General features: G+C 44.1%; 1 protein-coding gene across 2 annotated transcripts in view; it reads left to right on the top strand.

The window, feature by feature from the left end:
- Nucleotides 1-12,726, top strand: part of LOC121576678 (solute carrier family 66 member 2) — an 87,552-nt gene that overhangs the window by 33,590 nt on the left and 41,236 nt on the right. For both annotated transcript variants that reach the window (XM_041890032.2, XM_041890033.1), the window contains exon 4: nucleotides 3,963-4,179. In XM_041890032.2, the coding sequence (XP_041745966.1) occupies nucleotides 3,963-4,179 (217 nt within the window). The remainder of the gene's footprint in view (nucleotides 1-3,962; nucleotides 4,180-12,726) is intronic.

Consider the following 12,726-nt stretch of genomic DNA (forward strand, 5'->3'; position numbering starts at 1 on the left):
ATCATGTAGTAACCAAAAAAGTGTTAAACAAATCAAAATATATTTTATATTTGAGATTCTTCAAAGTATCCACCCTTTGCCTTGATGACAGCTTTGCACACTCTTGGAATTCTCTCAACCAGCTTCACCTGGAATGCTTTTCCAACAGTCTTGAAGGAGTTCCCACATATGCTGAGCACTTGTTGGCTGCTTTTCCTTCACTCTGCGGTCCAACTCATCCCAAACTATCTCAATTGGGTTGAGGTCGGGGGATTGTGGAGGCCAGGTTATCTGATGCACCATTCCATCACACTCCTTCTTGGTAAAATAGCCCTTACACAGCCTGGAGGTGTGTTGGGTCATTATCCTGTTGAAAAACAAATGAAAGTCCCACTAAGCACAAACCAGATGGGATGGCGTATCGCTGCAGAATGCTGTGGTAGCCATGCTGGTTAAGTGTGCCTTGAATTCTAAATAAATCACAGACAGTGTCACCAGCAAAGCACCCCCACACCATTACACCTCCTCCTCCATGCTTCACGGTGGGAACCACATACGTGGAGATCATCCGTTCACCTACTCTGCGTCTCACAAAGACACGGCGGTTGAAACCAAAAATCTCAAATTTGGACTCATCAGGACAGATTTCCACCGGTCTAATGTCCATTGCTCGTGTTTCTTGGCCCAAGCAAGTCTCTTCTTCTTCTTGGTGTCCTTTAGTAGTGGTTTCTATGCAGCAACTCCACAATGAAGGCCTGATTCACGCAGTCTCCTCTGAACAGTTGATGTTGAGATGTGTCTGTTACATTTTACATTTTAGTCATTTAGCAGACGCTCTTATCCAGAGCGACTTACAGTTAGTGAGTGCATACATTTTTCATACTGTTACTTGAACTCTGTGAAGCATTTATTTGGGCTGCAATTTCTGAGGCTGGTAACTCTAATGAACTTATCCTCTGCAGCAGATGTAACTCTGGGTCTTCCTTTCCTGTGGCGGTCCTCATGAATAGCCAGTTTCATCATAGCGCTTGATGGTTTTTGTGTCTGCACTTGAAGAAACTTTCAAAGTTCATGAAATTTTCCGGATTGACTGACCTTCTGGTCTTAAAATAATGATGGACTGTCGTTTCTCTTTGCTTATTTGAGCTGTTTTTGCCATAATATGGACATAATATGGCTATCGTGTTTCAGTGCGCTCATGCCTGTGTCCTGTCCCCCTCAGATCCTATCTCCTGTCCTATCTCTGTATTGGATCTGTAGGAGCTGTCCCATAATAAGGACATTAATAATGCATTCTTCTCGCTATGAGACGTCTCACTGTGCCTCTTCCACAATTCCGTGGGCCCGGCGGTGGCGTGTAGAGTGCTGTGTTCCTGACAGGAGTGTACCATCATCACCACAGTTCCCCCTGACAGGTGTTGCCGAGTGTTCTGTGCAGACGCTCAGACCACAGAACCTAATGACAATACGCGGAACACGGCCACTTCCTACATGGACCGTCACAGTCCAGTCGGCTTACTAACAAATGGGCTCTTATTTAGCTATCAATTCCATTCAGCTGACGTCAGCTCGTTCAATTCCCCCTCTCTAGTAATTTCAAAGGAATACAAGGCCATTGATCATGTGGGATTACTGTCTTGTGAGGAGCTACTGGTCCTATACATACAGTGGGGGAAAAAAGTATTTAGTCAGCCACCAATTGTGCAAGTTCTCCCACTTAAAAAGATGAGAGAGGCCTGTAATTTTCATCATAGGTACACGTCAACTATGACAGACAAATTGAGATTTTTTTTTTCAGAAAATCCCATTGTAGTATTTTTAATGAATTTATTTGCAAATTATGGTGGAAAATAAGTATTTGGTCACCTACAAACAAGCAAGATTTCTGGCTCTCACAGACCTGTAACTTCTTCTTTAAGAGGCTCCTCTGTCCACTCGTTACCTGTATTAATGGCACCTGTTTGAACTTGTTATCAGTATAAAAGACACCTGTCCACAACCTCAAACAGTCACACTCCAAACTCCACTATGGCCAAGACCAAAGAGCTGTCAAAGGACACCAGAAACAAAATTGTAGACCTGCACCAGGCTGGGAAGACTGAACCTGCAATAGGTAAGCAGCTTGGTTTGAAGAAATCAACTGTGGGAGCAATTATTAGGAAATGGAAGACACTGATAATCTCCCTCGATCTGGGGCTCCACGCAAGATCTCACCCCGTGGGGTCAAAATGATCACAAGAACGGTGAGCAAAAATCCCAGAACCACACGGGGGGACCTAGTGAATGACTTGCAGAGAGCTGGGACCAAAGTAACAAAGCCTACCATCAGTAACACACTATGCCGCCAGGGACTCAAATCCTGCAGTGCCAGACGTGTCCCCCTGCTTAAGCCAGTACATGTTCAGGCCCATCTGAAGTTTGCTAGAGTGCATTTGGATGATCCAGAAGAGGATTGGGAGAATGTAATACGGTCAGATGAAACCAAAATAGAACTTTTTGGTAAAAACTCAACTCGTCGTGTTTGGAGGACAAAGAATGCTGAGTTGCATCCAAAGAACACCATACCTACTGTGAAGCATGGGGGTGGAAACATCATGCTTTGGGGCTGTTTTTCTAATTTTGTCTGTCATAGTTGACGTGTACCTATGATGAAAATTACAGGCCTCTCTCATCTTTTTAAGTGGGAGAACTTGCACAATTGGTGGCTGACTAAATACTTTTTTCCCCCACTGTACAGCAGTCTAATGTGGGCAGAGATTTACAGTGCTGCTTCAGGGAGGTCAACCCAGTGAGACTCAGTCTAGGACACTCATAACACTCCCACTCACACTGGTCTCTCAATGGGCAGAGGTCATTGGCAGAGCAGACAGTGGTTCACAATGTCATGTGTCCCTGACTCCCTGCTCCAGTCTGCTCCCACTCACCTTGTCTAGCCCCACTGTAATCTGTGCTGTGGTAGACAGTAGACAGCAAACAGTAGGCTGCTGCTTGAATGCCCTGTCTGTAGTGTTACCATTGAGAATTCAGACACAATTGGTGGCTGACTAAATACTTTTTTTCCCCACTGTACCACTACCAGAGAACCTCTGGTACACAGTATGCATGTTTGTGTCTGGATTTCTAGGTATCACTCTCAGCTAGACCCTTATCTCAGCTTGTGACCCACAGGGCTCTCTTTAGTACTCTCAATTTCTGACTTCTCTTAGCTTTGATGTCACGCTGCCTTCCTCCTCTCTCCTTTTAGGTTTTTATATCCATTGCATTAGACTATAATGCAATGAACAATGGCAATAAAAGCCAGTGAAGCAGATCTGGAACTGTATATTTACATGCCTCTCTGTGAATGGTTTGTCTCCTCTTTAGGGTTCTGCTACTATATACAGTAGGCCTACCCTATTGGGCTGCCAGTGCAAACACAGAAAATAATGGATGGAAGTTGAAATATTCGTAGAATATCTGAATAATTAATATTTGTTAGTGAGAGAGGAGCTCTGTCTGACCACATTTTCTTTTAGCTGCCACATTGCATCTCTTTTTCTCATTGGTCAGAGTGTAGGCTTAGTCTCTGCGGCTATATTTTACTTTACTCTGTACTTTCAATCTCTGCTTTTTAATCTGCTTGAATTAGTTATTAGAATAGCTCAATATACTGTAGCTGTGTATTGGCGCTATGTGGTGGAATGGGACCAGTGATGACGCTTGCAGGATCCAGAGCCAGATATCTTTTTTCTGTAAATGTAAAAGCTTTAAAAAAAAAAGTCTCTCCAATGTTTCATTCACTTACCTGCACTGATTTGTGTGCTGTGTTCAATGTCTGTGATAGTGCATGTTCTAATGAAGGAATCTCTCTCCACATCTCTCCCTCTCTCTACCCCCCTCTCTGTCTCTCATCTATCTCCCTCTCTTTCTCTCCTGTTTTTCCCTCCACCCGCCCCTCACCTTTCCCTCTCTCTCTCCGTCCCTCCCTCCCTCCCCCCTCTCAGATCTGGACCTGCGCTACTTCTGGAGCTGGAGTGCGTTTGAGGACTATCTGCTGTTCTGCTTTGCCTTCACGGTGCTGTGTGCCTTCCTCACCCTTCTCCTGCTGGACTCTGTGCTGTTCGTGGAGGGCCTAGGCTCCCTGGCTGTGCTGTTCGAGGCCATGCTGGGGGTGCCACAGCTGCTGCAGAACTTCCACAACCACTCCACCCACGGCATGAGGTGAGTGAGTGGCCTGGCAGGCTGGCACACACTCGATGAACCCTGTGTGGTGTATACTGTATTTCAATAGGCTGTTTTTTGTTGAGCGGTTGGAAAATTATTGTTATTTTTTAATGGCACCTGTCTGATTCGCACCTGTCTCAGTGGATTAATCCATTGCGGAGGCCGCTGGAATTGCACAGTTCATCACTCTAAGACATTGAATATTGTCGTGGCAGACCAGGGGGTTTGATCAAGACGTTTACACAGATCAGACACGGAGACAAGTGTGATACCTCAGTTTCAAGGGTGTTTATCTACAACAATGCGGTACGCCACATTGTATATATTGTATATGGTTTAGGGCTATCCGTGACAAAAAAAAATATTGTCCAACCGAAAGTCGTCTGTTCTTTTGACCAATCGATTGGTCGAAATTGTTGAACACCCTAAGTGTTTTAATAAAATCAACTATATATGCATTGAGCTTGTCTGATGCTTTAAGCTCACTGTTTGATGAAATAAGACACAAATTACTCAAGAGGGAGCCAGATATCAAGAAACCAAAAAAACTTAACCTGTCCCGACCATCCTCCTCCCACGCCTACTGGCTTTCGCAAATTTTGCCGTTACTCTCCTGAAGTTGCCGGTAATAGGCTGCACGAGGAGTCGGCAAACTCTCTCATGTGCAATGCCAATTTATCTTACAATTTCTACCGATCTGGGTGCCAGTTATGGTTTTCCTATGCACATTTTCGGAACAGTTTCATTTCATTTATAATAACGTCTTCGTATCTCAAAATCATTTAAATTAATCGAAATTCTATCCAAATCTAAATGAAAATGGTACAAACCTACACTACCATTCAAAAGTTTGGGGTCACTTAGAATGTCCTTGTTTTCCATGACAACATACATGAAATGAGTTTGAATAGGAAATATAGCAAAATTAATAGGAAATGTAGTCATTGACAAGGTTAGAAATAATGATTTTTAATTGAAATAATAATTGTGTCCTTCAAACTTAGCTTTCGTCAAAGAATCCTCCATTTGCAGCAATTACAGCCTTGCAGACCTTTGGCATTCTAGTTGTCCATTTGTTGAGGTAATCTGAAGAGATCTCACCCCATGCTTCCTGAAGCACCTCCCACAAGTTGGATTGGCTTGATTGGCACTTCTTACGTTCCATATGGTCAAGTTGCTCCCACAACAGCTCAATAGGGTTGAGATCCGGTGACTGTGCTGGCCACTCCATTATAGACAGAATACCAGCTGACTGCTTCTTCTATAAATAGTTATTGCATAGTTTGGAGCTGTGCTTTGGGTCATTGTCCTGTTGTAGGAGGAAATTGGCTCCAATCAAGCGCTGTCCACAGGGTAGGGCATGGCGTTGCAAAATGGAGTGATAGCCTTCCTTCTTCAAGATCCCTTTTACTCTGTACAAATCTCCCACTTTACCACCACCAAAGCACCCCCAGACCATAACAATGCCTCCACCATGCTTGACAGATGGCATCAAGCACTCCTCCAGCATCTTTTCATTTGGTCTGCATCTCACAAATGTTCTTCTTTGTGATCCGAACACCTAAAACTTCGATTCGTCTGTCCATAACACTTTTTTCCAATCTTCCTCTGTCCAGTGTCTGTGTTCTTTTGCCCATCTTAATTTTTTCTTTTTATTGGCCAGTCTGAGATATAGCTTTTTCTTTGCAACTCTACCTAGAAGGTCAGCATCCCGGAGTCGCCTCTTCACTGTTGACGTTGAGACTGGTGTTTTGCGGGTACTATTTAATGAAGCTGCCAGTTGAGGACCTGTGAGGCGTCTGTTTCTCAAACTAAACACTCTAATGTATTTGTCCTCTTGCTCAGTTGTGCACAGGGGCCTCCCACTCCTCTTTCAATTCTGGTTAGAGACAGTTTGCGCTGTTCTGTGAAGGGAGTAGTACACAGCGTTGTACGAGATCTTCAGTTTCTTGGCAATTTCTCGCATGGAATAGCCTTCATTTCTCAGAACAAGAATAGACTGATGAGTTTCAGAAGAAAGTTATTTGTTTCTGGCCATTTTGAGCCTGTAATAACCCACAATTGCTGATGCTCCAGATACTCAACTAGTCTCAAGAAGGCCAGTTGTATTGCTTCTTTAATCAGCACAACAGTTTTCAGCTGTGCTAACATAATTGCGAAAGGGTTTTCTAATGATCAATTAGCCTTTTAAAATGATAAACTTGGATTAGCAAACACAATGTCCCATTGGAACACAGGACTGATGGTTGCTGATAATGGGCCTCTGTACGCCTATGTAGATATTTCATAAAAAATCAGCAGTTTCCAGCTACAATAGCCATTTACAACATTAACAATGTCTACACTGTATTTCTGATCAATTTTATGTTATTTTAATGGACAAAAAAATGCTTTTCTTTCGAAAACAAGGACATTTCTAAGTGATCCCAAACTTTTGAACGGTAGTGTAAAAAGTAACTTCTATTGCCATTGCCAACTATGTAAAAAATTACCTATAAAGCCAACAAATTAAAACATTGCAACCTGCAGGTAGAAAATATCCTGATAAAAATAAATATCCTATAAATCACATTGGTTACGCATGGCCTGTCTGCAACGAACTTGAAACATTGTATCAACTATTAACTTGGGTCCAGCCTGAAGCTCCTTGCAACATTGTATAACATTATCTGGGCCCTCAAGAGTTCCTGCGCCAGTGAGCTCGGGACAGACACCGCTGTAGGCTATTTGTTCAAGGGATAAGAAGTCATCGGGTAGGCCTGGGTCAGAGCATGACATTTTTTCCTTTCACGCTGAGTGGTTATCGAAAGGGAGAGAGCTGGAAAGATTTTTCAAATACATTGAGGAGTTATTGTCATTCTCAATGGAAGTAGAAACAGACTTCGTTTTCTTGCTGTTTGAGGTGAAGAAAACATTACTTTGAGAAGCTCCACAGCTCATTAGTGGTGGTGCATTAAGCCAATCAGAAATACTATCAGATCCCCAAATGGACACATATATTCATACATTTGCACGCAGGCCAGGTAGCTTATAGGCCAACTTCTATGCGTAATCAGTTGCGCATCCTTACTCAACATTGACAGGAGCGCTCCAAACAAAAGACAGTGACTAAATTGACAAAACTCTTAAATGGAATGAAATGAACCAAAACTTGTTTCTCACAAGTGTAGCATAGGTTGTGCGCTCTGCAAACAACGTGTCTACTCCCACAATCAGAACGGTAAAAGACTGGAATAATAATATATTGAATGCATTAACACAAGAAACGCCTGGCCTTTCAGAATATACAGTACCAGTCAAAAGTTTGGACACACCTACTCATTCAAGGGTTTTTCTTTATTTTTACTATTTACATAGTAGAATAATAGTGAAGACATCAAAACTATGAAATAACGCATATGGAATCATGTAGTAACCAAAAAAGTGTTAAACACATTCTTCAAATAGCCACCCTTTGCCTTGATGACAGCTTTTCACACTCTTGGCATTCTCTCAACCAGCTTCACCTGGAATGCTTTTCCAACAGTCTTGAAGGAGTTCCCACATATGCTGAGCACTTGTTGGCTGCTTTTCCTTCACTCTGCGGTCCGACTCATCCCAAACCATCCCAATTGGGTTGAGGTCAGGGGAGGCCAGGTCATTGGAGGCCAGGTCATCTGATGCAGCACTCCATCACTCTCCTTCTTGGTCCAATAGCCCTTACACAGCCTGGAGGTGTGTTGGGTCATTGTCCTGTTGAAAAACAAATGATAGTCCCACTAAGCCCAAACCAGATGGGATGACGTATCGCTGCAGAATGCTGTGGTAGCCATGCTGGTTAAGTGTGCCTTGAATTCTAAATAAATCACAGACAGTGTCACAAGCAAAGCACCCCGACACCATAACACCACCTCCTCCATGCTTTAAGGTGGGAACTACACATGCGGAGATCATCCGTTCACCCACACCGCGTCTCACAAAGAGTGGGAGCTGTGGTGCTTGGGGAAGAGGGAGAGCAGGACCTGCTGCCTTGGCGGCCTGTTTGGCGGCAGTAGCTTCTTTCTTTGTTTCTCACGTAGCTCACATGCCAGATCCAGTGGGATGCATGGTGCTGAGGATGCAAACACTCATTTATTTTACATCTGTACACCGTGAGTGTTGCTTTACCATTCTCCATCACTGATGGACACATTAGCGCCTGGCTGGGTACCAACGTCCTAAAGCACATTGTCTTGGCAGATTAAGTTAGGAATAGGTGTGAAAAAAAACAGGTAAAAAGGCTCTAAATACTTTTCTGTTTGTGATTTCAGAATTCTGACAAATGAGCAGTGTAAAATACAAACATTTAGGAGAAGTCAAGGAAGGAGCAGGACAGCTTTTTTGGGGGGCAGATTCTTTACATTTACAAAATCAAACGTCAGTGGCCGTTGACTATGGCGGTTCTAACAGACATTACCATAACCAAACAAACATTGTAGATTTAGAAATTATAGGAATTAACGGTAGATGTACTACTGGTGAATTGACACTAACAATCAAACGCAAACAATTCACACAATGAAGTTATGAAACAATGAATGTGCACAAATTGCTGGGAGAGAGCACATTCTGGAGAGAGATGTGCATTGTGCAGCCACACTCCCCTTCTTCTTGGACTGTGCCATCCCAGCGGCCTCCGCAATGGATTAGTCTCGGCCTGCGCAATGGATTAGTTCACTGAGATGTGTGCAAATAAGACAGGTGTCTCGTGTGCCATAATTAAAATACATAAAGTGAGGGAAAAAAGTATTTGATCCCCTGCTGATTTTGTACGTTTGCCCACTGACAAAGAAATTATCAGTCTATAATTTTAATGGTAGGTTTATTTGAACAGTAAGAGACAGAATAACAACAAAAAATCCAGAAAAACGCATGTCAGAAATGTTATAAATTGATTTGCATTTTAATGAGGGAAATAAGTATTTGACCCCCTCTCAATCAGAAAGATCTTTCTGGCTCCCAGGTGTCTTTTCTACAGGTAACGAGCTGAGATTAGGAGCACACTCTTAAAGGGAGTGCTCCTAATCTCAGTTTGTTACCTGTATATAAGACACCTGTCCACAGACGCAATCAATCAATCAGATTCCAAACTCTCCACCATGGCCAAGACCAAAGAGCGCTCCAAGGATGTCAGGGACAAGATTGTAGACCTACACAAGGCTGGAATAGGCTACAAGACCATCGCCAAGCAGCTTGGTGAGAAGGTGACAACAGTTGGTGCGATTATTCGCAAATGGAAGAAACACAAAATAACTGTCAATCTCCCGCGGCCTGGGGCTCAATGCAAGATCTTACCTCGTGGAGTTGCAATGATCATGAGAACGGGGAGGAATCAGCCCAGAACTACACAGGAGGATCTTGTCAATGATCTCAAGGCAGCTGGGACCGTAGTCACCAAGAAAACAATTGGTAACACACTACGCCGTGAAGGACTGAAATCCTGCAGTGCCCGCAAGGTCCCCCTGCTCAAGAAAGCACATATACAGGCCCGTCTGAAGTTTGCCAATGAACATCTGAATGATTCAGAGGAGAACTGGGTGAAAGTGTTGTGGTCAGCTGAGACCAAAATCGAGCTCTTTGGCATCAACTCAACTCGCCGTGTTTGGAGGAGGAGGAATGCTGCCTATGACCCCAAGAACACCATCCCCACCGTCAAACATGGAGGTGGAAACATTATGCTTTGGGGGTGTTTTTCTGCTAAGGGGACAGGACAACTTCACCGCATCAAAGGGACGATGGACGGCGCCATGTACCGTCAAATCTTGTGTGAGAACATCCTTCCCTCAGCCAGGGCATTGAAAGTGGGTCGTGGATGGGTATTCCAGCATGACAATGACCCAAAACACACGGCCAAGGCAACAAAGGAGTGGCTCAAGAAGAAGCACATTAAGGTCCTGGAGTGGCCTAGCCAGTCTCCAGACCTTAATCCCATAGAAAATCTGTGGAGGGAGCTGAAGGTTGGAGTTGCCAAACGTCAGCCTCGAAACCTTAATGACTTGGAGAAGATCTGCAAAGAGTGGGACAAAAGTGGGACAAAATCCCTCCTGAGATGTGTGCAAACCTGGTTGCCAACTACAAGAAACGTCTGACCTCTGTGATTGCCAACAAGGTTTTTGCCACCAAGTACTAAGTCATGTTTTGCAGAGGGGTCAAATACTTATTTCCCTCATTAAAATGCTAATCAATTTATATTTTAGATTTTTTGTTGTTATTCTGTCTCTCACTGTTCAAATAAACCTACCATTAAAATTATAGACTGATCATTTCTTTGTCAGTGGGCAAACGTACAAAATCAGCAGGGGATCAAATACCTTTTTTCCCTCACTGTAGGTGTGAGTGTGTGGGTCGAGTCCAGTGTGTGTGCATAGACTCGGTGCAAAAGAGTCAATGCAGGTAGTCCGGGTAGCCATTTGATGCAGTCTTGTTTAGTAGTCTTATGGCTTGGGGGTAGAAGCTGTGGGTCCTGTTGGTTCCTCACTTGTTGCACTGGTACCGCTTGCCATGCAGTAGCAGAGAGAACTGTCTATGGCTTGGGTGGCTGGAGTCTTTGGTGATGCAGCCAGTCAAGATGCTCTCAATGGTGCAGCTTTATAACTTTTTGGGCCCATGCCAAATCTTTTCAGCCTCCTGAGCGGGAAGAGGCGCTGTCGTGTCCTCTTCACAACTGTCTGGGTGTGTGTGGACCATGTTAATTCCTTAGTGATATGGACACCAAGGAACTTGAAGCTCTCAACCCGCTCCACTACAGACCCATCGATGTGTATGTGGGCGTGCTCACCTCTCCGTTTCCTGTAGTCCATGAATACCTCCTTTGTGTGGCTGATGTTGAGGGAGAGGTTGTTGTCCTGGCACCACACTGCCAGGTCTCTGACCTACTCCCTATAGGCTGCCTCATCGTCATCTGTGATTAGTCCTACCACAGTCGTGTGATGGTGTTGGATCTGTTGGGGCGGTATGCAAATTCAAATAAAATTGTATTGGTCACATGCGCCGAATACAACAGGTGTATACTTTACAGTGAAATGCTTACTTAGAAGCCCATTCCCAACAGTGCAGAGTTAAAAAGTAAGACAAATATTTGCTAAATAAAAAAGGAAATAGTACAATAAAAACAATAACAAGGCTATATACAAGGAGTACCAGTACTGAGTCAAACTGCGGTTGTACGAGGTAGTTGAGGTAATTGAGGTAATACATTATGTACATGTGGGTAGGGGTAAAGGTGACTAGGCAATCAAGATATATACTGAACAAAAATATAAACGCAACATGCAACAATTACAAAGATTTTACTGAGTTACAATTCATAGAAGGAAATCAATCAATTGAAATAAATCCATTAGGCCCTAATCTATGGATTTCACATGACTGGGCAGGGGCGCAGCCATGGTTGGGCCTGGGAGGGCATAGGCCCACCCACATGGGAGCCAGGTCCACCCACTGGGGAGCCAGGCCCAGCCAATCTGAATTAGTTTTTCCCCATAAAAGGGCATTATTACAGACAGAAATACTCCTCACCACCCCCCGTCCCTCTACTCAGACGATACCGCAGGTGAAGAAGCCGGATGTGGAGGTCCTGGGCTGGCGTGGTTACACGTGGTCTGCGGTTGTGAGGCCGGTTGGAAGTACTGCCAAATTCTCTAAAACAGCATTGGAGGCTGCTTATGGTCGAGAAATTAACATTCAATTCTCTGGCAACAGCTCTGTTGGATATTCCTGCAGTCAGCATGCCAAATGCACGTTCCCTTAAAACTTGAGACATCTGTGGCACTATGTTGTGGGCCTTTTATTGTCCCCAGCAAGGTGCACCTGTGTAATGATCATGTGAGTGTGTGTGTGTGTGTGTGTGTGTGTGTGTGTGTGTGTGTGTGGCATCAATATGCATGTGTTCTGTGTGTGTTGGAGTGTCAGTGTAGTATGTGTGACTGTGTGGGTAGAATCAAGTGAGTGTGCATAAAGACAGTGCAAGGGAGTCAGTGCAAAAACAATTAAGATAAATAAATAAATAATAAAGGGAGTCAATGTAAATAGTCTAGGTAGCCATTTCATTAACTGTTCAGCAGTCTTATGGCTTGGGGGTAGATGCTGGTCAGATGCATTTTGATCACATACTTGGCACTCCGGTACCGCTTGCTGTGCGGTAGGAAAGAGAATAGTCTTTGACAATTTTTAGGGCCTTCCTCTGACACTGCCTGGTATAGAGGTTCTGAATGGCAGGGAGTTCGGCCCCAGTAATGTACTGTGCCATAGGCACTACCCTCTGTAGCACCTTTCGGTCAGATGCCGAGCAGTTGCCATACCAAGCGGTGATGTAGTCAGTGATGCAGCTGTAGAACTTGAGGATCTGAGGGCCTATGCCAAATCTTTTCAGTCTCCTGAGGGGGAAGAGGCATTTTTGTGCCCTCTTCACGACTGTGTTGGTGTGTTTGGACCATGATAGGTCCTTAGTGATGTGGACACTAAGGAAATTGAAGCTCTCGACCCGCTCTGCTACAGCCTACTACAAACTCCTCAATGCCATCGGAT

This window comes from Coregonus clupeaformis, chromosome 29 (assembly GCF_020615455.1).
Source record: "Coregonus clupeaformis isolate EN_2021a chromosome 29, ASM2061545v1, whole genome shotgun sequence".
Taxonomy (NCBI): Eukaryota; Metazoa; Chordata; class Actinopteri; order Salmoniformes; family Salmonidae; genus Coregonus; species Coregonus clupeaformis.